The 23,503-nt window shown below is 37.6% G+C and overlaps 1 protein-coding gene across 5 annotated transcripts; it reads right to left on the reverse strand.

The window, feature by feature from the left end:
• Window positions 1–38: 38 nt before the first annotated feature.
• Window positions 39–23,472, reverse strand: LOC141908238 (synaptosomal-associated protein 25-like). 5 transcript variants are annotated; one of them, XM_074798180.1, is made up of 10 exons: window positions 23,381–23,472; window positions 19,399–19,498; window positions 14,408–14,449; window positions 8,321–8,369; window positions 6,559–6,676; window positions 6,335–6,361; window positions 5,755–5,892; window positions 4,651–4,795; window positions 3,329–3,396; window positions 39–2,435 (listed from the first exon to the last, which is right to left on the reverse strand). In XM_074798180.1, exons 2-9 carry the CDS (start codon window positions 19,471–19,473, stop codon window positions 3,331–3,333), a joined length of 660 nt encoding a protein of 219 aa, XP_074654281.1. In that variant the 5' UTR covers window positions 19,474–19,498; window positions 23,381–23,472; the 3' UTR covers window positions 39–2,435; window positions 3,329–3,330. The 5 variants fall into 5 exon arrangements, with proteins under 5 accessions (XP_074654281.1, XP_074654290.1, XP_074654308.1 ...); XM_074798189.1 differs by lacking the exon at window positions 8,321–8,369 and adding an exon at window positions 9,029–9,077; XM_074798207.1 differs by lacking the exon at window positions 6,335–6,361.
• Window positions 23,473–23,503: the final 31 nt, after the last annotated feature.

The following is a 23,503-nucleotide window of genomic DNA, read 5'->3' on the forward strand; positions in this document are numbered from 1 at the left end:
CAATAGGCAAAAAGATTAAAAATCAATGAATTGATGCTGCATATGCCATTTATTATGAAATCAAAATTCTATAATACAACTTAATTTGATTTTGAATGTGAATAACAATATTCTACACATATTGCTGTCTATTTTACATAAAGAGCCATATCTGCAGTCCATACATGCTGGTAGTTCAATAGAGCACATTGATATCATTATGCAGTGCAATTATAGCTTTATCTACTGACTAGATGTAACTGATGTGAATGAAATTAATTTTTCTCACTTTATCTTCTATGTATGGACTGACAAATGCATAAAACACTACACAAACCCTGCCCAGAGTATCGAATAATAACACAGTGTTATCAAACACATCCTACATGGTAAACATTCCCATGTGAAACAATAAGAAATGATGAAAAACTCATTTTTCTCAATAGACAGAATAATTCTGAAGAAAAAACACCTGAATGCCTAATAGAACAAGAAATAAAAAAGAAAAACAAACAATCAAAATCTAATGTTAAAGTAACAAATAAAATTCAGCAGAATTATTATCACAGCAGTTCAATTCTAATCTGTCTGAATTTCCTACAATCACATTAACTGAATATCATGACCACTAGTATGTTATCATAGCACGAGGGTCTACTGAATTGATTGTCATATTCTTGGTTCATTAGTTAACACTCAGTTATGGCAGTTCTAGACTAGACAACAATTGACCCGTGAACACTGCGAACAACCTCAATTCTATTCTTAAAAAAAAAACAACTAAATATATGATATACATCCATGTGCCAAATCTATATCTATTCTTTACATGAATCATTAACAAACTGGACAGGGTCTGTTTGTGTGAAAGAAAAAATTCACTTCCGAAATAACAACCTAATGATAATCACAAAGTTCATGCATAATATCTATTGTAGTATGAAAATCACATAATAACCCTAGCTTTAACACTGTACACGCTCTATTTCATATTTCATCCAATGCCATACAGGAATTTATTCATTTGTGACATCCTGCAACTGTATAGATCTTTATACCAACATGAACCGCAATTTATTTATAATTACAATCATTAGTGTCAAATATTCATATTTGGTATAAAATAATCATCTGCTTGGTAATGATTCAACACAGGATATAAAAAAACATCTTATTTTACTAAACTCAACATTTTGCAAAGTTGTTGCGATCTGATATGAAACTTATGAGAACAAGAATCATGAAATTTGTTAACCTTACATAACAACGATTCAGTCAATAAATTGATGATGGTTATAACGTGCTACACCCCTCTAGACAGTCTAGTCGCGCTTGCATTAGATATATTTACTATATATATGACAACAACAATGATTTACAAGACATTCTACCTATCTATAGGGTTAAAGGTGATAATATATAGCGTTGTATAATTCATGTACATATTATTAGCTATAAATGAATGTTTTCAAATTATGTCTTTAATGAAACATTGTTGCCATCAGTGATAACAGAATTCTGTAATGATGAGGACTGACCAATAAACAATGACTCGAGTAAATTCTTGATTCTCTAAGCAGAATTTTGCTACACATATTCAATAAACTATTTCTCCAGACAGCTGTCTCTTAGTTCTACTATTGCAAAAATATATATCAATTGCTGACTGGGGAATGAATATTTCTTTCTTCTTCAGTATGGAATGTTTAGTTTACATTTCAAAATGCAGACGACATAACGTCAAACTCCATGAATATATCATATCTTTGCTCAGTCCTTTTAAACAATGAACTTTTTAAAAATGTATAAAACGTAATGAAACAAATTGAGTATTGCATAACTCGTAAATATACATTTCTAGATTGTAACTTCATAACAGATTCTTAAGTCATAATTTCCAGAATTTTTGGTTTCTATCATTTGATTTGTGGCCTATTCTACGAGCAGATTTGAAATAATAGCAGAAAACAATCTCAATATATTTGTATTTTGTATATGTAGATTTTACACGTATAGCATATTTACAGTTATTCAGAATGTTAAAAAGAGAGAGAGAATAAGTCGTTGAATAGAGATAACCAACCACCTGTTCAATCTACAGCCACCAGGGTTCCAGACAAGTTAAACTAACACTAGGAAATAGGTAATAGTCACGGCAGACATGAATGAACAAGAGAAGACTTAGTTATGAATTTAGGCAGACAAGTGTGAAACAGTTTTTTTTTCGATACTGTAAACTAAAACCTTGTATAAGTAGTGACGACGCGTGTTGAAATCTCTCAGTAATTATCCATATCACTTCAGACGACCGATAACCGGGATCTTGAAATAAACTTCGGTCATCAATATTTCATGAGTAATAAAGTTTGAAATGTATATGCACATGTCATGCCTCATTTGGCTAATTTCTGGGTTCGTTTTGTGGCTAAATCCACCCGCGTGCCCAATGAGTCGGCCTGTAAGAGAAAAACATATCCGAAATGATAAAACCAACTCAATCATATAAGAAGAAATGAGGGCTGTTGTTCGTTTTGGGCGTGCTTCGAACCTATCAATCGATGGTGCAATATCTACCAAGGGTGGATCTAGGATTCTTCGAAGGGGGTGGACCTGAAAATTGGAATTTGCACTAACTTTGAAAAAGGCAGATATTGTAATGAAAAATATTGTGGGAGTTCTGGTGGCCCTCCCACAAAAACTTTGGGAACAAAATGGGCTTTTCCTGCTCTTATCAGGGCCATTTGGATTTATAGTTTGTCTTTTTAAAAATTTTCTTTGCAAAAAATATTTTTCCAGACCTTTTGGAGGGCACATTCGAATTTTGATGGATCCACCCCCTAAATCCACCTTTGCTAACGATAACATCTACAAAATTTGATTCTGAAATATCAATCTCTCATAATTAAAATTATCAGTGAAGAATAAGAAGCACTTCAGATTTGAAAAGATTTGTGATAAATGAAGACACCGCAATGCTTCTGAAATTAAATATCAAAATCATCAAACTGAAACCCAAACGCACAGAAACAAGCATCATAGAACAAACTGTACAACTCAACAGAGAAATGCACAATCCACAGATTACAATAAATAGAGAACTACCAAACGATACAACTACAAAACTAGACAGCCTGGTGTCAATCAGTATGGAAAACCACTTAACAAAACATAATAATATTCAAGAAAATATTCAAGGAATAAAAGTACATGGAATCCTGTCTGGAAAAATTGAGGAGGAAAAATGATGTACGAAGAGAGAGAGAGAACTGTAAAATGTGCAAGACAAAAAAGAGTAAAAACGGCAAGAAATCTCCACTAATCGGATTTAGTTTAGCCAGAGAAGTAGTACCTTCACGAACTAAGTAACTTGTTGGCACGTTTGTTTGCCTCACTGATGCGGTATTCATTAGATGTAGCCTGTAAGAATAACACAGCGTGACATTGGTTAGTACAAAAAGTCTCGAAGATATCCAATTTTACAAATCCAGATCTTCTTGGTAAAATAATATCAAAGGACATCTTCTTCGAATATCTAACATAAATTGATGTTGGCAGAGTGAGTATACATATCTCGTAGTAACATGCACTTGCTAAAGACAATATGTATATTCTAATATTACCAGTAGACTAACGTAAGAGAAAAAATAATCCATATTGTGCAAACATCTCATTTTAAAGCATATAGCAGTGACTAGATATACGCATTAAATTGAGATTTCATTGCAGCAATCATATGCATAAATATGCAGTACAGGGTTAAGTAATAGCCGCACATCTTGTTATTTACAATAACTGTAGATGATAACTAACACAGATCATTGAAAAACGGCATCAAACAGACAGTTCATCCAAGAAAAACCGATCCAAAAACAAGTGCAGGATTTTATTCAGACGACAGCAGTGAAAATACAGTAATAGAAGCATTGGAACTCGAAAACGTCAGTTGTTGTATAGATCATTCCCAGTGGACCGCCGTGTCAAATGTCGATAGCTCATGTATAAAACATGGCGTTAGTGCTGACTTAGTTCTGCATATACACACAATACAGGATATAAAACCATTTAAAGACATTGCCAGCGATAGAATCAATTCCCTGATGATCAATCTCTGATTGAAAAAATAACAACATTATTTATTTGCATGCACGGGTACGACGGATACAATGCGCATACCCAGGACTACGATATCAAAGTCTCCTTCTGAATGGTTATCAAATTCTACACATCGGTTATATTGATATTTATCAAATATTCAGTGATTCATGCAGTTAGACATCATGAATTTCTATCAATTCTAAACACGAATGATTTATAATTGCTTATAGCAATTGCTGTTCTACGTGCATGTACCAGCATTTATCTAAACCACTCAAAGGTGAATTTTGAAACAAAACTTCTAATGAATTTTTCAAGGATTCTGACTGAATACCGTAAGTTGCAGTTCGAAATTTCGCTACGCTGGTACGAACACAAGGATCCCATCATCGAATCTATTCACCTCGTATAGATTCAGATTACCTCGAACAGCGAAGTGGCACTCACTCATTTCGCAAATCTTTTAATGGCTTGAGTCGGTTGAGTGAATTTTACGTAACAGGAGATTGGCAAAATGAATGCAATACCGATGTACATTAAGCCTGATCTGATTATTTCAGACATGCTATTTATTACCTTCTGGTTAATCCTGTCAATTTGTTTATTCTGAGAACCGATCTCGCTGCCCATATCTATGGCCATGTTACGTAGATTGCCAATCATACCGCTAACTTCGGTAATATTCTGCTCCATTTCATCTTCACGTGCGTCATTCGTTACTCTACAAAACAACAAAATCATCTGATAATGCAATTGATTGTAGTGACAAAACATGTTAAAATCAGTTGACATTTTCCACAAAATCCTTTTATACATCTATGCATGAGGACTGATAAGATTAAGATGGCCACCAATAGCCAATAGACTAAATACTACTCATATTCCAGAACTTAAGAAAATGTTGAATAAAATACTAGCTCAAGGAGACTTTATTTTGTATTCTTAATATTCTTAAGTGTGGGATCTTTTATATAAATCATTTGAAAATCTTGGCTGTTAAAAAAGGCAGAATTTTTATCAAATGTATCCACAACACGAAGGGGCTTTCACTCGACAAATGATTAACAAAAGCAGCTATTGCCTGTATATAAGAGGTACTAAAACCAAAAGAAACACATCTAAGGCAAAGTCGAGCTTATGTCACTTTGAAGATTCCGTGTAAAAATTGAATTAACATCGTCGCATAACGGAGCGATGATTAATTAATTTGATTAGATCAGGCTTAATAAACCCCTCCCCCCGGGCACAATTTTGACGCCGTTATAATGTAATTAATACACAGCCTACTTAAAGCTTGCATCATATTTCAGCCGATGATACAAAGCAATACGACGACGACGACGACGAACGGATGAATTATTATCAGACGAGATTGATTTTCTGTATTCGTCTTAAAGCACGCAGCGAGAAGCTTTTCAGTTAATTGCTCGGGCGGAAGAGTGCGTGCTTCATTCAGTATAAGGCTTATAGAGTAAAAAGAGAAACTAATCACGGCACCATCTTGACACGGCTCACATTACAAACATACAGATGTTATCCGTCCGGACGACGCATGAAAACAACATCATCTCGCGATGTTTTACTGAAGTTGTTTTTTATTTCTCTCGCGATGACGTGAAACAGTTCGTGAATTACGACGGAAATCGATGCAGATAAATAGAAAACCAGTGGATTACAAACCGTGTAATAAAACCACCGCTCGACTGCATTCCGTTTCCTGCATCCACCGTGATTCTCGGTCCATCCTGATTTACTTGTCCGTCGTCGTTCGCTTTCCAGGTAGCGTTATACGCGGAACCTTTCTCGAAATTCTTAGCCCTGAAAATAGAACAAAAACGTCTTCTTACACGCGGCATATCACTTGTTAGTCCGTTCTAATTTGGCCCGCACCAAATGGACCTATTCAGAATGGACCAAGTTAATACTCAAATGATTATCACTGGTCCAACTGCTGCACACTGTGATTGCCAGACAATCGAAGCAAAGACTCCATCACGAATGGATGAAATGATCCATTCAAAAATTTAGAACAGATCTTGAGTAGTATAAGTTGGTCGGTTTAGGGAAGTGTAATGATTACACTAAGTGCAATCAATACACTCCATGGTCGGTTCTAAGAGGGAATCAACCAAATTAGCACAGACCTTTTGCTAGAGCGGACACATGCTCGGTCCATTCTTAAAATTGAAGCGGATTAAATCTAGCAAATTCTAAGTTATGTAGTGGCTATAGTGACTGGGGAATGAATGATATTTCTTACTTCTTCGGTATGAAATGTTCTAGTCTCCTTCATCGGACCCAGAATCAGAAATTCATGATCAATAAAATGAAGCAATTATTATCAGTTGGATAAATGCTATTAATCAAAACTTAAACATCTTTCATTTGATAGAATTCTTGCAATTTTCATGACAACTCAGCTTTACTAAAGACATGATTAATCGTTCTTCATCTCATACATGAACCATTTATCCCGAGTTATACCTCTTCCACGGGAGAACACAAAGGCCGCAACATTTTTCTAGACCCTCTAAATTTTTCTCAGCATCTTTCATATCCTGATTAATCTGGTCCATTCCTTCTTCAGCGCGATCCAATTGCTCTGCAAGAAAAAGCAACAACTCGAATGAAAGATTACTCGAAATGATTCGGATTTTTTTCCCCAATATCCATTAAGGGAATGGCGTAATGAAAACCTATAACTGTCAAATATACGAATGATGATAATAAGAATCGAATATAACCACATATCATAGCGTGAATGTCAAGAGTAATTACAAAATGAAGGATAATTATCTAAAGCATCCTCACTATTATATTTCACTATTTTCTGCTGGGATTTTGACGAATACCGACAGAAAACAGCATGAAATAGTATCGTTGAATGCTATCATATTTTGGTTCGATCATTTCCCAGGGGTGGATCCAGGGGTAGGCTTTCAGAGAAGCACAAAGAAATGAAAAGCTGAAAATGGGCAAGTTTCCACGCAGAGCGCTCAAGAAGGGGTTTGGAAAATTTTGAAAGTTCAGTTTACTTTAATGCAATTTTCAGGCATTTGAGTGACATAAAAGAGAATATAAGCTTAAACTTGTTCAATCAGTTATGGGTGGAAAAATTGCTGTCATTTTTCAAAAGGGCACAGAAAAATTGGGAGCCAGTGTTTCCGCCAGAATCCACCAGTTTCCAATATTCTAACGTAACAAAGATACCGTTAACATTTGTCTAAAACCCGATCGATTTGATTTATACCCGATAAAAATGTTCTAAATGCGAGTGCGCGGAATATTCATCCAATAAGTTCATATGAATCGTAACCCGTACCAACCTACGATTAAAACTGCTAAACATCACGACATATCGACCTACACAGGTTTACAATTACAATTATTCTATTTTTACAAATTCAATACAAGCAACTCTTGCTATGTTTGAAATATTGCAGCTATAAACGATAGAATGTACAGTAAAAGGATGCTACTAATTTCGCAAGCCATCCGGCTTATCACTTCATGGGTTTTTACTCACCGCCATGTTCAAATTAGACATGCATCTTTATTACCCATATATTATTGGATATGAAGTAGTATTAGTGAGATGAAGTTACGACTATAATAGCCAAGTTGTCATTCGGTTTTGTCATTAGGATCGACATAATATTATTCCTCTCTACGCTCCACATAATTCAGCATCGAGAGGATATTGTGCATTGCGACTACAAATCAATATTATCCATCAGTCTAGACAGGAACCAGGCACTGGAAATATTTGCTTTTTGGAACAACCCTTTTCACTAAAACGCCTAGCGCTTTCTCTTGTGAAAGATGTTGAGTATGTATCTAAGAAGAATGTTTTCACGATAATGTTTGAGTCCTCGATATCAGAAGACCTTGATAAAAAGCATTATTCGCCGTGAAGAGACTGAAGAGATGTTTCATTGTAACCGATAAAATCTGTACTCCATCTAGTCTATATACCCATCACCATGACGTCGTCAACGCGAATTCATGGCATCTTCGAATCGGAATAGAATTTTCAGACGTCGAATCCCATGAGGACTAAAACATTAGCGGCAAGTACGTATTAGCCATAAAATAGCATACGTTGTTACCATGGTTCTCTATTCACTCGTAATAAAATTTGTAGCGCAACATTTTGCAATTCATTCCGTATTACGCCGACGGTCACCATCAGCCAGAAATAAATTCTCCGAATGACAACCACATGAAATCATCGCGCGATTCTTACCTCCTTGATGGTCCAACATTTGAATTGTTTTGACACCTACATCCTGACTCTAAAGAACACAAAATAGTTGACAACGTTGAAACAAAGTGCTCACAAAATAAAAGCATGCGTAGTGAAATTTACTGTTTGACGGACAACAAATGAGGTTATTGCGAAATCTTTCAATTAATAAAAACATTCAAAGAAATCACTGACGGTCCAGTTCTACAGTTCGACAGTCGAGATTTGATTCTAGGGTTGAAGAATACGAAATGTGAAAACTGCGGAACTGGCGTCGAAGAAACATGATTTTCTTTACAAATATTTTGATTTAACAAGTACTCATTGAAAAACGTTAAGGAAATTAATAAACTTATTTTGTGCGGACCAGGAAAAAAAATTCCCTGGAATAAAGTGCTATAAACGAAAGCATGCATTAGATTTTAAACATTTACTTTTATCTAAAAAATACAACATCGATCGATATTTTACAACGGAGAATATTAAGTTGTCAGAAGCGATAAAAAAATCTGTAATATTTCTTGTTCCCGTCCTATCAGCGAAAAGCGCTTTTTTCCCGCAATATAAATGTCTACTCGAACTACTCAATCTCGGGATTTCACCCATAATAAAAAAGCAGAAATTTCATGGCTTCTGACAACTGATGACATTCTACAACACTTATCCAGTGACATAGTGTGTACACATTAAGATAATATTCAAACCTACCTCCTTGTTCATCTAACATTACCAGGGTACGAATACCCGCTTCTTTACCCTAATATTCATATTCATCAAAGTATGTTTAATTCATTTCATCTTCACAAGTATCGCATACGCTACTCATTATCAATGTTTTACACTAAAATCTGGTGAATGCTTGATACCACATCACGAGTTACACCATAATACCACGTTATAGTATAGATACTTTATCGCTCAGATTCCTAGACACCGAAGCATGAAAATTTTATACTAAAATTAGACAGCTCTCCAGTTCAATAATATTCTATGCTTTTATCGGTCAGAATTTATGTAATTATTGCAATAAGTCTAAAATGGATTTACGGCATTTCATCAACTATGAACTAATGGGATGATATAATCAGTTTTACGCATCCACAAATTCTGCCACGCCGCAATAATTATTGGTCACGTAAGGGTCAGAGTCGTCGAGGACAGAGGTTCACGAGAGTGGAGATAAACTACCATAGCGGATATTCACGACGACATCAGATAATGAGCGACTCTTCCCACCTTGTGGGAGATATAAAAACAACTAATCATATCACAGGTAGATCAGTAAAAATGGGACTTACGCGAGAGTAATGGAAAGCAGCATTATGTATTATGAGTGGTTCTCTTGATTCATACAAGGAAATAAACAACCACAGAACAGATACTGAAATCTATGGATCTCCTTATTCCAATACTCAAGTCAAATCAGAGATCGCCTAAAATGAATCACACCAAGACTCGATATTTGTGATGACATCAGATATACGTGAAACTTCACTCCTCGCGGGAAAAAGAAAGACATAAACTAATCATATAAGGTGTAGATAGGATAAAAAAGCTTCTTCGGGGCTCGCAATATGTTTGTGTCGGTGAAAGTGGTGGAATAGCTTTCACTCGATGGTATTATAGTCGATGAGGGACTATCTGTATACGCTGAATTATCCATTATGTCACGTTATTTACGATAACGTTTCCTATTTTCTCGTATCGCGTTACCGAGCAGCGAATCGATAGGACTCGATGACGACGACGACGCACTTCTTGCTTTCGCGAGCCACGTCCTCTACGCGGCAATGTTTCAGGTCAAATACTGCATAAATCATTTATTAAGCCCGATGAATACGCGACGGAAATTTCATTATCGCGTCGATCGATGATTAGGTATTGTTCGTATTTGTCGCGTGTGTTAAATGACATCAGTAGCTGCAACGATACTCGATTCTAAATGGATCAACAGCTACAACTACTGACATAGTCACGCCCAAACAACACAGGACCACACTACAGCTATCATAAATAATTAACCCTTTCAGTGCTGACTAATTAATACCCTATAGTGCTGGAGAAAATTTGAAAATTCTTAAAAATTCCACCCTAGTGTGTTGAACAATGGGAATACCACTATAGTGCGTCTACACCGCAGTGCGGTGTATCGTTAGTTACTAGTATTTCACTATGTTTGACACTTGCTGCCATTTTTCAATAGAGATAATTACAAATTACTAATTACATCAATACACCGCAGTGCGGTGTACGAGCAAAATCCATCACTGATTTATACACCGCACTGCGGTGTAGACGCACTGAAAGGGTTAATCATCAAGCATATTTACTTAAAATGAGCCTCATACATCTTTATTTCATCCCTGAACCCCATTGTCACGAACGGATTTAGGGCCCCATCCCCCCACCCCCGTTCATTGCCAGGCCACATACATTTTCACAGAAAGTGGCAATTTACAGCTGGTCACATTGTGTAAGAATCATTCTAGATGCCCAAAAACACATATTTTCAAATTACTTCCTCAGGGCCGCTATTCTAAACTTCTGGATCTACCCGATTTAGTACCATGAGCAGGTGATTGGAGTTTCTTTTTCTGATTGGGAGGAGAGGCCAGAAAAGTTATGTATGTTCTCATTGACCCTAATGGCCACTGTATTGGATCAAATGATGTCTTTTTAAATGCAAGTGTTTCTCTTGAATTATTTAGATACGTGGTATATTTTTAGATTTCTGGTTTTTTTTTAAAGGAAATCACAATCCACGAACGTCATTGAATGTCATGGTTACATGTAAATAAGTAATGGCACTGCGATAGAGCCAAGTGAAATCACAGCACGAACTGACTAACTGACTGACTGACTGGCTGGCTGAAGTCTAAGTCAGGATACACTCGTGAACGAACTATTATATCCCTAAATGTCTAGCTCCAATAACAGGCACGTTCCAGTCAAAACAATTAAAGCTTTTTGCATGATGAACTTCGCGTTGTAAATTTAAGGTAATGCTTCTTCAATTTGCATAAAACCGATCTCATTATCAACAATTCTAATCCGACTATTTACAGCGTCTAAGAAACGGCCATTAAGCAGAGAAACTCCCGTCGTAAACTGTGAGTTTATCTTCGAAACTAAGTTAACGAATATGTCTCGAATTCATGGATGATTACCCGAAACAGAATCCGAAAAAAACCATATAAAAATCGTAGGAACTAGTGGCAGATCCCGTGGCAAGGTCACGGTCGAACCAATTTTTTAGGGAAGGTTAAATGTAACTCGTGTAAGTGCATTCCGATAGTTCCATATTGACAGGATTCTTTTTAGGAATCTTCAACGACAAGTTAAAAAATCTTTTCGACAAAATCCTGTCGTTTATGACATAAAAAGCCTCTAGATTTTAAGGAGACACAAAATATCGTAAGAATCCCTCGATCCAGGCCCGGAAACTGTTTACTTTTACCTCTCAGATTTTACATCGAAAGATTCGCAATCTTTTATTACATATATGTAATTGACAGGAACATTATTCTCATAAATAACTGTATGTCAGAAATTCACGGGAGTCACAGACATTTTTGTCGATCCAACATGAAAAGGGTGGTGAACGACACAAGACAACGCAGCGAACGAGAGAAACAGCTCATTATTTTCCATCCAGTCTTTGATCATTCTTGATGTTCTTTTGAAGCTCGCCGCGGATTTGTCCCCGTAGATTTCAAAATATCCTCCCTCCCCCCGCCGCAAACCAGACTAACTTTGAAGAAACGGCAGATATCTTCCATCTCTCGCGCGTATATGAAATCGGAACCAAGCGCCGGAAAGGATAAATCTTGCGAGGCCAGATACGCTGACCCCGGTGCTTAATGGAAAATCCAAGATCAATAAACTGGCGAACGGAAAGCGTCGAATCCTCGGGAGAAATGGCAAACTGAGACAGACATGAGTTATCAGGGCAGAAACGGCTGCCGCCAACAACAGATAATTTTTACCACGGCGTGAATCCTGATTATGAAAACTGATCATCAATCAGCTGTTCATGATAAATAACGCCTCTCCCGATAACACAAACTATTGATAACCAGCAAACCATTATTGATATAACCAGGGGGGGGAAGGGGAGGGGGCGTACAGCACAATACCACAATACCATAATATCCAAACAATAAAAACAAATGGCTATCAGTCTAGACTTTTGAAAGAACGTTATTTGCCTTCACAAAAACAGACCAAACACAGGAGGGGGGTCATGCGAGATTTCTATAAGACCCTCAACATTTTCAGTGCCCTGTCGAAAAGTATATTGTGTCAAAAATAGAGCAATTTGGCTTTGAAACGGATACTTTGGGTAAAAAAAAACATCACTTTGTTGAAAGTTCCTGAAACAGAGTCCTACAGATCAGTCACTCCTGGATATAAGGAGTTTTCAAGGAGAAAATTTCAAATTTTGAAGAAGCGCCCACTTTCCAATTACAGTAGACTCCTCTGAAATTGATACCGTTTTTCTCAGTAAACCATTAATTCAGTGGTTTTGTAAGCAAATTTTTATCATTTACACTAACTAAACTCGGTTTCTAATTTGGTAACTGCTAATTGGGTAAAAAGATCCTGGTTCCAACAGTACTGATTTAGGGAGAGTTTATTGAGTAACCCCTGGATTTACCCCTGAAACAGGACTGATATATCTCACCCCTGGATTTACCCCTGAAACAGGACTGATATATCTCACCCCTGGATTTACCCCTGAAACAGGACTGATATATCTCACCCCTGGATTTACCCCTGAAACAGGACTGATATATCTCACCCCTGGATTTACCCATGAAACAGGACTGATATATCTCACCCCTGGATTTACCCATGAAACAGGACTGATATATCTCACCCCTGGATTTACCCCTGAAACAGCAACCAACCGACGTAATCAAATAAATGCAGCGAAGACGGTCACTACGAGATGAAGCTGTTGCTAATTGTTCAGTTGCAATCTTCAACACGACGAACGGACGGTGCAACAAGCGACGTCAGTGTCTCATCTGTTAATGTCTGACGAGACAAATCAAATTTCAGAATCACATTATCACCATCGGTGCATTCCGTTACTAAACTGACACGGCCAATCGGAAATAACATGTTCAATATGTGTGTGAACATAGGAAGACAAACACGCCGCTGAGCAGGTTATCATTAAGCACTAACCCCCCAAGATACGATGACACAATGAATCAAATTACACGACTCAGTCGGTTAACTCAGATTACCCAGCTGAAATTATCCACTGCTCGTGTTCTGGGCCCGGTTCCATAGTCGAGACTTAGGTCCAAAAGTGGTCTTTAATCTTAGGAATAATCTTAAGTTGGGTATATCACTAAGTAGGTCTTAGACTGGTCTTAAGTCTTAGTCATGACTATGCAACCGACCCCTGAAGACTGCGTCACCCGGATCAGGTGGAGGCTATTTGGCCCGGGTCAAACTGGTACGCACCAGACCCCCGATTAGAGTACATCGAGACATAAATCGATCAAATGATACTAAAATGCTATCAAAAATATGCAGCGGCGAGTGAGGTGAGTGATTTCCAGAACCCGGCGCGGAATGATTTGACCCAGCTCAATTTGAGCCTATGTAATCATTAATCATTATGATTGATGAATATCACGATTATAACTGTGAATATCAGCGAAATGGAGTAAAAACTACTTAAAACAGAAACGCCAGTGAAAATAGAAAAACTGGTTGAATCCCGTATAGAGAGAGAGAGAGAGAGAGAGAGAGAGAGAGAGAGAGAGAGAGAGAGAGAGAGAAAGAGAGAGCGAGAATGAGAGGAGATAAGTGGTGTAGTCAATGATGGATTCAAACAGCGTTTATGGTGGTGGTGAATAACGACGGGTGCCTGCCTCGTGATGTAGTATCTTACAAATTTATCGATATATTACTTATACATAGCCGTTTAGCCATATATATATATATATATATATATATATATATATATATATATTTTAAGCACTCGTGTTTAATGATCCTGAATAAATGAAGCATACACTCGGTGTATTATATCGCAGTTTATTATATACGTCAGTCGTGTTAACTTACCTCTTCACATAATGCCAGCATACGACGAGTCGTCTCCAATGACTGAAAATATAAAACACATCGGTATCAAAAACGTGAATTAAATACTGAATATATCGGTAATAATCTACTAATCATACATGCAGTTTATAATGACAGTCTAACAGGCTCGGACCAGACCCGAGTCAAATTTGGCCCGTAAGTGAATCACTCACTCATTACTAAACGATGCCGCAGCAAGCGAGGTGAGTCATTTCCAGACAGTTTTTGGTCAGGCCAAACAGGCTCGGACCATTATGACACCTACGCGATCAGTTTGGCTCCGGTCAAAAATGCTTGTGCGATCGGGGCTCAAATATTGCTTAAAGAACTATTAACCCTTTCAGTGCGTCTACACCGCAGTGCAGTGTATAAATCAGTGATGGATTTTGCTAGTACACCGCACTGCGGTGTATTGATGTAATTAGTAATTTGTAATTATCTCTATTGAAAAATGGCAGCGAGTGTCAAACATAGTGAAATACTAGTAACTAACGATACACCGCACTGCGGTGTAGACGCACTATAGTGGTATTCCCATTGTTCAACACACTAGGGTGGAATTTTTTTTAGAATTTTCAAATTTTCTCCAGCACTATAGGGTATATATTAGTCAGCACTGAAAGGGTTAAGCTGAGCATTGGTATATACAGAAATGGGTAATTATGAAATGTTGATTAAAGAGAGTAAGGGGCTATGGCTAATGATTTGAAGTGATGTAACCCTTAATTACGAATCAATTCTACTGATATCAGATTCAATATACCGATTCATGTTGTACTCGATAAGTTTTGGAGCTATGTAATTAATTTTCTGCCAACGTCCCATCGCCCATAGTCAATGTCGTAATTAGTGCATCTACGAGCGCGTGATTTAGTGCAAATCGCTCGGTTACTGTCAGACACAAGACATCCGGAATAAGAGATGACGATTCTATTTCTGTCTCCGGTATCAGCGGGATTTAAAACGATCGCAGCGATTTCGGATATTTTAGGAATGTTACGTCACAGCGTGGTCCAAACTGATGATTCGTAAGATCAGTTTTTCAAGAATGCTTTTTCAATGAGTTTAAGTCAATCAGGTCATTATTTTGTCTCTATTTTTTAGTCCCACTTTGAAATTCCAAGTCAGTCGTCATTTGGATAAATTGTCAACATAATGATGACCAAAAGCCCAAATCTTTATCACCAACCAGACAGTAAAATAGAGTTCGGAAATATAGCGACTTTTAGACTAAATTGAATTCGATCATTCTCATTGGTGATCAAGATCAAGGTCATCAAATGAAATGCTGAGAATCTTTGACCATTTCTGATCTAAGAGCGCTCTCCGCGTTCAAGCATTCTAAGTAAATAAAAACATCGGTACATTTCCGGCGGGGAAATTGAAACCTAGATCGGGGAGAACAGTCTCTCTGTTTTCTATCCTGTTCGGCTGAAATAACTTGCAGACGAAAAACGGATATGCGAAAAGAGGATTGATACTCGTAATCATTGATCTCATATCTGACGTTTACCGCGGAGTGTTGAATATTAACATCGAGAGGATTATCGCGACCTCTTTACATTACCATATAGAAAGAGACAGTCAGAGATTTCATCATTCATCGCAGTCGACAAATATCATTATACGATGAAAATAATATATATATATATACATGAAAGATGTATCGCTTGATCGTCGGAGACGTTTCCAAACTTACTTCAGTTGTGCCATCGTCGATCTGTTGTTGAAGTAACTCGCCGGGTGATAAATTAGCGTCGTGTTCCCTTTTCAAGCGTTCCTCCTCGGTCTCCTTCGGTTCCTCATTCAGTAATCCACTGAGACCCGGCACTTCGAACACCATTATCGAATAATAGCTTTACCACAAATTACGGAATTACGATTTCACGATATGCCTCGAAACGCGCGGGTTTTTCACTCTAAATCTACAATTTCATATCCTCGCGATCTTCCGTTTTTGATTCTATTCCATTTCCGTCGATCTTTTCATTATCCTTTTTTTTTTCGAACGAAATTCTTCCGCGTTATTTCCTCTCGTCGCGACACATGCTTTCAACGACGACGACGACGACGAATATTTGTGCGATTGCGCGCGCGTGAACCCAAACTAAAACGGACGTAGCGACGACGACGTTGCCTCTATGCGAAGTTGCACATTCAAATGAAAATCCATACACGACGAGAGAAGGCCGATCTAATGAGACCCTATCAGCACGAACCCGCGAACGACGATGCTTTGCGAGCCGGTTGACACGATGCTTCTAACGTCGACGCCGTGTGTGACTCGATAGCTGCTGCATATTCGGTGAAACACGAGCAGCGAGCGACATGATTGTTTTAAAATTCGCGTATGAACGTACACGGGGGACGTGTCGTCTCACATGGCAGAAGATATCGCCGCGGTGTTTCATCTATAATTTATGAAACGAGCCACCATCAGTATTCACGAATATAACATTCTAGAAACAGACTGTAGAGAGCTAGAAACTCGCCCGGTATCAATTAACGATGTTAATTCAATAATTCATGAGTATGTGGACCATGTGTGAATACACTAATACAATAGATAACTAATGAGACGAGTCCGGTGAGTGTCACTTCATAACCTATAGGACCGACCATCGGGCTAATTTCATCGACGGAGAGTTTGAAGATGAATTTCGAGATATGCGAAAAACCCTACTATAATCAAAAATCTCAAAAGGATCAAATGTACTTTGAAGATGCGAATGGAATGTAAATAGATATATCTATATCAAATAGGTTTTTTTTATGGGGGAAAGCCTTAAGTAGCTATGGCAACGAAGGTCATAACGAACGACTAGGAGAGGCCATTTATCAAACAACTATGCTCATGTAATGACCAATTTCGTCTGGGAAATGGGATGAATTCCCAATGTTCAATAGCCCCAAAAGTATTGCGCTAATCACTAACAGTTGTATATTTACGACTCCGCTAAGATTGCTTATTTGCTCCAACAACGATCTATCATTGCTACGATCATTTTGATGATCGCGAAAATATCCGCATATCCTTCATATTATTATTAGCGAACATTGTAGAACATTCGAAAATAATAAGCTTCATGAAATAGTTTCCTGTCCGTATTGAAACAATAATAAACAGTAAAATCCTTCTAATCTTTGACGATGACTGTTAGGCTCTAGTTGAAATGTCCTAAAACGGGATACCGGCAAGGCTACTGAGGGAAGGGAGGATTCAGCGATAATCCACCAGGATCAATAGTGGTGCTGGGTTACCGCGCTTCCCATACACTGAGGGAGAAAGGCAATCTTATATTTATCCGATGACTTCGCATTTGGAAGCCTAAAAATCAAGTTCAAATTTCATTGAAGATGAACTGATTTTCACTATGAATGACCCACTGTTTTGTTGCGCCATCTGGTGGTGCCCGCATCCCATTGTACTAACTACTAGCGCAAGGAAAACCATATCCGATTATCTTCTGGGATTCGAAATTCAACTTATCGATTCATATTCTGAAATTTTACGACTTCAGAAAGATTCGTACCATTTCGGAAGCGCTACAAGCCAAGTCTACTCACTATCAGTAGTGGCCACATCGGAAAGTGGTAAAATTTCATAATGTATTAAGCGATCAAAACCGGGCATCCATTACAGTATGACTGAGACATTTGACGAAGCCAATCTGAAAAGTACAAGCTTTATCGCAAGGCTACACGACTGATGGATGAGTATTTCTGTATTATTCAAGCATTAGTCTCACGACGGATATGTCACAATATGCATGTCGGGTAATACCTCCAATCATTCAAGGCAGCAATAACATAAACCATAAATCTTTATTGTTCATACATATGAAATATTCATTCGTGAAATTTTCCAATTTCATATCGGAAACTGTCAACCGAATTCATCAAAAACTGCATTTTAACAGATACACGCGTAAAATATCAATTTGAGCCGACATGAAAATTTAATTGGTCGAAATAATGGTAGAAATAACGGAGCGACATCGCAAGCAACAATACGATATTCGAAACAATTTAGGCAGCATCTGCATAAGCAGCAATAAATGTAATTAGTTATGCACATGTTTGGTCCATTGGGATATATGTAATTTGTAGAACAACTAAATGAATACTTGAGTATGAGAAGGGTATGATTAGAGAACGGGTCAGATGACTGCGCAGACCAGTAACACCTCACTACGTCCATATTGCGCAAACACAGAGGAATTAACGCTACGGAAATAATCGTAACATTATTCAGATACGAATTGGAATAACTAGTGATTGAGATGTGAAGTTTCTCGGTTGTTCATTCATGAGCGCCGTGAATCTAGACTGTATCACGGTATCCGCAGATTCCATCAGGATTATCACCATATATCTTCCCTATACCGAGGTCATCTACAGTACATTCCATACGAGATAAGTACGAAAAGTTCATCTGTATCTATTCACTTTTTATAGTCTTTACGCAATTTCTAAAACATATATTCTATAACGTGACTAAAAGACAGCAAAATCTATCAATTTATACTTCAAATGATAAACAAATATAGGCGAGTAGCGCACAGCTGTGTAGAATTAATTCTCATTTTCATGATTTGCGATGTCATTAAACTGTATTGAACCGACACCTGTTGGGAGGAAATTAGAGTAATCGATCGCATTAGTGATTATTTCCATCGACAGAGCGCGCCACTGGCTAGTCACGCGTACATATCGAACGGAATGATCGAGTTACGAATGACGTATGGCCGATACTCGATGATAGATCGCTGCAGGCAATTAACTGATCTGATTCGTCCGCAAGAAAACACGCTTCGAACGGAGGATAGAACAGTAGTAAATTGCGGGGAACTCGTTTCATACGAGAATTCACCATCTCCGACAATGCTTCAAATAACATATACCTATATAATCCCTTGGGCTGAATATTCGAAAAATAGAACGCCCAACATTTAAAATTTCTCACTTACTTCATCAGTAGTAGTGTTCATTTTGAGCTGGAGCTCAGCCAGCTCGCTACGCATTTCATCATCAGTCTTCGACATTTTTTTCCCCGCAATTCACCGACTTCTGAAAGTAATATAAGAACCAGTAATGAGAAACTGCAGTAGATCATAATCGAACTGAAATATCTGATACATACGGCCATCGACAAATTTGACTCGGAGACAGATAGGAATATACGGAGCCGATTTCCGAGTGGTTTAAATCGATAAAAACAATGCTATTGCAATATTTACGCCGAGGATATTGGTTATAACTGCCGGGCAGATATACATTATCTATGTATAACACGAAGGCGATTATTGACAAATAGAACTAACAATACAAACCAATCGATATCAGGAAATCTGTCCCTGGATAGAAATCCAATTTTCTACGACATCTATTTATCAACAAAACGCGTAAAGACAAATGTCTCAAATCAAGAGGGCAAATTGACACGCATTCATACTAATGTCTATTTCAACCTGACTTGAGAGCATTCCGGGTGGCCTAGCTCAGTCAGTTTTGGTAGTACATACCTGATAAAGGTCTTAGTAGGACCAGAAAGGACGGGCAGTCGACCTAAATCATCATTTTAATCCATTTGAAACTGTATTGAAGGATATCCAAAAAGACTTCACTGAAAGGGGTTAAATGAAGAGAAGTGACTCCATGATTTGAAAGTTTAACAATATGTCTCCATGCCTACATACCAAACTTCAGTTGGTAGGCATGGAAACATATTGTTAAACTTTCAAATCATGGAGTCTCTTTTCTCTCATGAACCCCTTGAACCCCTTTCAGTGAAGACTTTTTGGATATCCTTCAATACAGCTTCAAATGGATTAAAAAATGATGATTTAGGTCGACTGCCCGTCCTTTCTGGTCCTACTAAGACCTTTATCAGGTATGTACTACCAAAAATGAGTGAGCTAGGCCACCTGGAATGCTCTCAAGTCAGGTTGAAATAGACATTACGACAGATGTTATTATTAGTATACGGTGTATGATATAGCAGTCAAGTGTTCGTGGGAATATTTATGAGAGTAATTCTCGCAGGTAAAATATCACGCATCTCGATACATAGCGTGGCGCGCCACTCCGCATCTTATCAGAGATCGGTACGCTCCGTCCTGTCCCGAGACTGCTACTCGAGTCAGGGGAAATGAGCGTTGTCATGGTAACAAACTGCTTTCCGCGGGTACGATATATGTCGCGTTCGTAAGTGGGAGACAATACTAACGTCTGGATTAGAGAAACAAATCACTGACAACTGTTACGCATTACACAAACGATTTCGAAGAGGCCAACAATTTATATCTATATATGTATTTAGGCTATATGAGATACAATTATCGCGTAAGCCATCAATTTATTCTCTCTTATCAAACTCTTACTGCAACATTGACTGTTGATGCGTTCAATATTCACATTCGCCTGATGTCAGTACTGCGTCAGTTGCTGTTTGCATTATCCATAGCAACAAATTACCCCTAATATAGTTCTCAACACTCCAGACATTATAACTGGAATCTTGTATATCAGATGAAATGGTTTTGTATGAATGCGCAGCAGCGCTGCTGCTGCCGGCTATCATTGTATATGTTTTGCAGGCTTTCATGTATGTTTTCGCTCGTTATCAAGAATAAATATATACACTCATAATTTTTCCGGCTGTATTCGCGATTATAAAATAATCTTTCGTCGAACCGTCGTCTATATATGAAATATGCAACAGCTAGCGAGCCGCTCCCCACAGGGCCGACAGATTTACAGAGTCTACGATCTCTTTCCGATAGACGGGGATAATTCCATTAACGGGATTGTGTAACGAACATGATTGCGCGGATCAGTTAATTGAAACGGCGACAGAAGTTGATTGATTTTCAAAAGAGCCATCGAAGCCGGCTTCGCAGTTGAAAGTCGCCGTCGAAAAAAGCCAATTACATATTGCTGATAAATAAAGACGGCTTCGAAGATGGATGAGTTCATTTGAGACAATACAGCGCGGAAAGTGGTAACAGCCAAAACGACCCGATAGATTTCATTTTTTATTGACACGTAATAAATCCTCATTTCTGCCGAAGCAAATCACAGCAACCGCAATGTTTCACATGCAATAGGCTAACATAGCTCGAAGATTAGAAATAGAAAATACTGATTCGTTCAGAATTAACGTTCTTGTCATTCATTCCTACCCGGTATTCGGACCTGTTGTATCGCGTAAATATGGCTATAATCGTATTAACACCAAGTCGTCGTTGATATGTTAATACGACAATCATGAACCACATCAGGATACATTGATGCTATTGATATTTGTTGACCATCTCTTCAGATTAGTTACAAGTGAGATAGTTAATTTAATTAAGATGCCTCAGCGTTGACCGTTAAGATGAAACTGGTTATTCCGAGGCCGTTAGGAATCTTACGCTAATAACCATTAAGCGCGCATTACCGACTACTCGAAATGGATTGATACGTAGCTGAAAACTAAGTTTTCTCGCTGAATTAACGAACGAAGAACCATTCAAACTTATCTTATCGTCTTTTCTGTTGACCTAAGAGCCATGCTAGATACAGTTCTATATCTACATGTACCATATTAATGACAGATATCAATGTTAATAGTTTCTTGTTCTTGGACTCAGTTCAACGCAGTCGAAAATTAGATGATTTCCATTGCGATAATTCATGTAGACCTAGGCCTATTAGAGTCAACCGAAAAACTGTGGAATCCATTCTATGAACCATTAGGCTAAACAAAAATGATACCTTGTTTCTCCGCAGCGGCCGGGTTATTTTTGTAAAATATGATAAAATTTTTAAACAGTTCATTTCTATAGCGGCCGGGTCTGTTATGGTAAAATTGATCACGATTTTATAAAAAGTAATGTATAGGGTAGATAGGCGGGCGGCCGGGTCAACATTTAAGCTCAGCAGAGTGGAGAAACAAGGTATCAATTTTTTTTAGCCTTAATCATTTTTGATTCACAGTAAAATCTTTTGAAATTGACCAACTCTTTAAGTCATACAACTGCAGTCCTGGCGTTTTAACAGTTACTTTTAAATTTCCTTAACATGTATTGATATTTATATTATATATAACTACACAAGTCTACAGATTCACACATCAATGAATTCAAAATTTCAATTTCATTCATTAAATGATCGCATCTTAACTTGCATTGACTACTGGTATTGATGTAGAATAGACTAAATATAACCATATACACTTGACAATACAGTCGAGAAATTAAACCAGCATCTTATGACTATCGGTCAATGAAGTCAGTCGATATCCAATCAAGCCGTCTAAAATAGTAGGCAACGATCAGATAGTGACAGAGACTGCAATCCCACTAATACTGACAATATACAGTGGATCAATCACTTGCTAGATCGGTTACATTGGAAAGCAATTGCCCTGATTGGATCTACAAAAAGCATTGATGCATTTGAAATATTGATTAATCTTTCAACCAATCCATCTTGAATTGATGGATTTATAGCAGAAAATGTGACAAACTGTTCCATCAAATAACAACCAATGACGACATCCAGAATGGCCTTTCAGAGAATCTTTCCACAATTGATTTTTTAGACAATGATAATCAAATATTCGCACTCAATCACACCATGCCAATGGCGATGAACGAATGATAGGATTGCAAAATCTGTTGGTTCTAAAAGAATTTTTTAAGACCCAGTGTAAATAAATCAGCCCATCCTGCACAAAATAGAATGACAGTATGAATAATTTTCAAATGAATACCTAGGCCTTCATACCGACTGGTGCCCTGGGGCACATACATGTGAAGTTTGATACTCAAAAATGACAGAAACACGGAAGTGAAATTTTTTCGGTGATTTAATGACTATTTGTAATTGATTTACGAATAATTAAGGCCCCAAATTTAGTCACAAACACAATTCTATTACATCGAATTCAGATTTAACACTTACACAAATAAAAACCAAACACAGACTTAGAGATTCGTTATTCTCAGCGCGACAGTTCTGTCAAACCTGGTCAACCCTTCTAAATTACATGAAATATGGCGGATATATGAACTCGTAAACTCGACC

Source organism: Tubulanus polymorphus, chromosome 1 (genome assembly GCF_964204645.1).
Source record: "Tubulanus polymorphus chromosome 1, tnTubPoly1.2, whole genome shotgun sequence".
In the NCBI taxonomy this organism is placed as follows: Eukaryota; Metazoa; Nemertea; class Palaeonemertea; order Tubulaniformes; family Tubulanidae; genus Tubulanus; species Tubulanus polymorphus.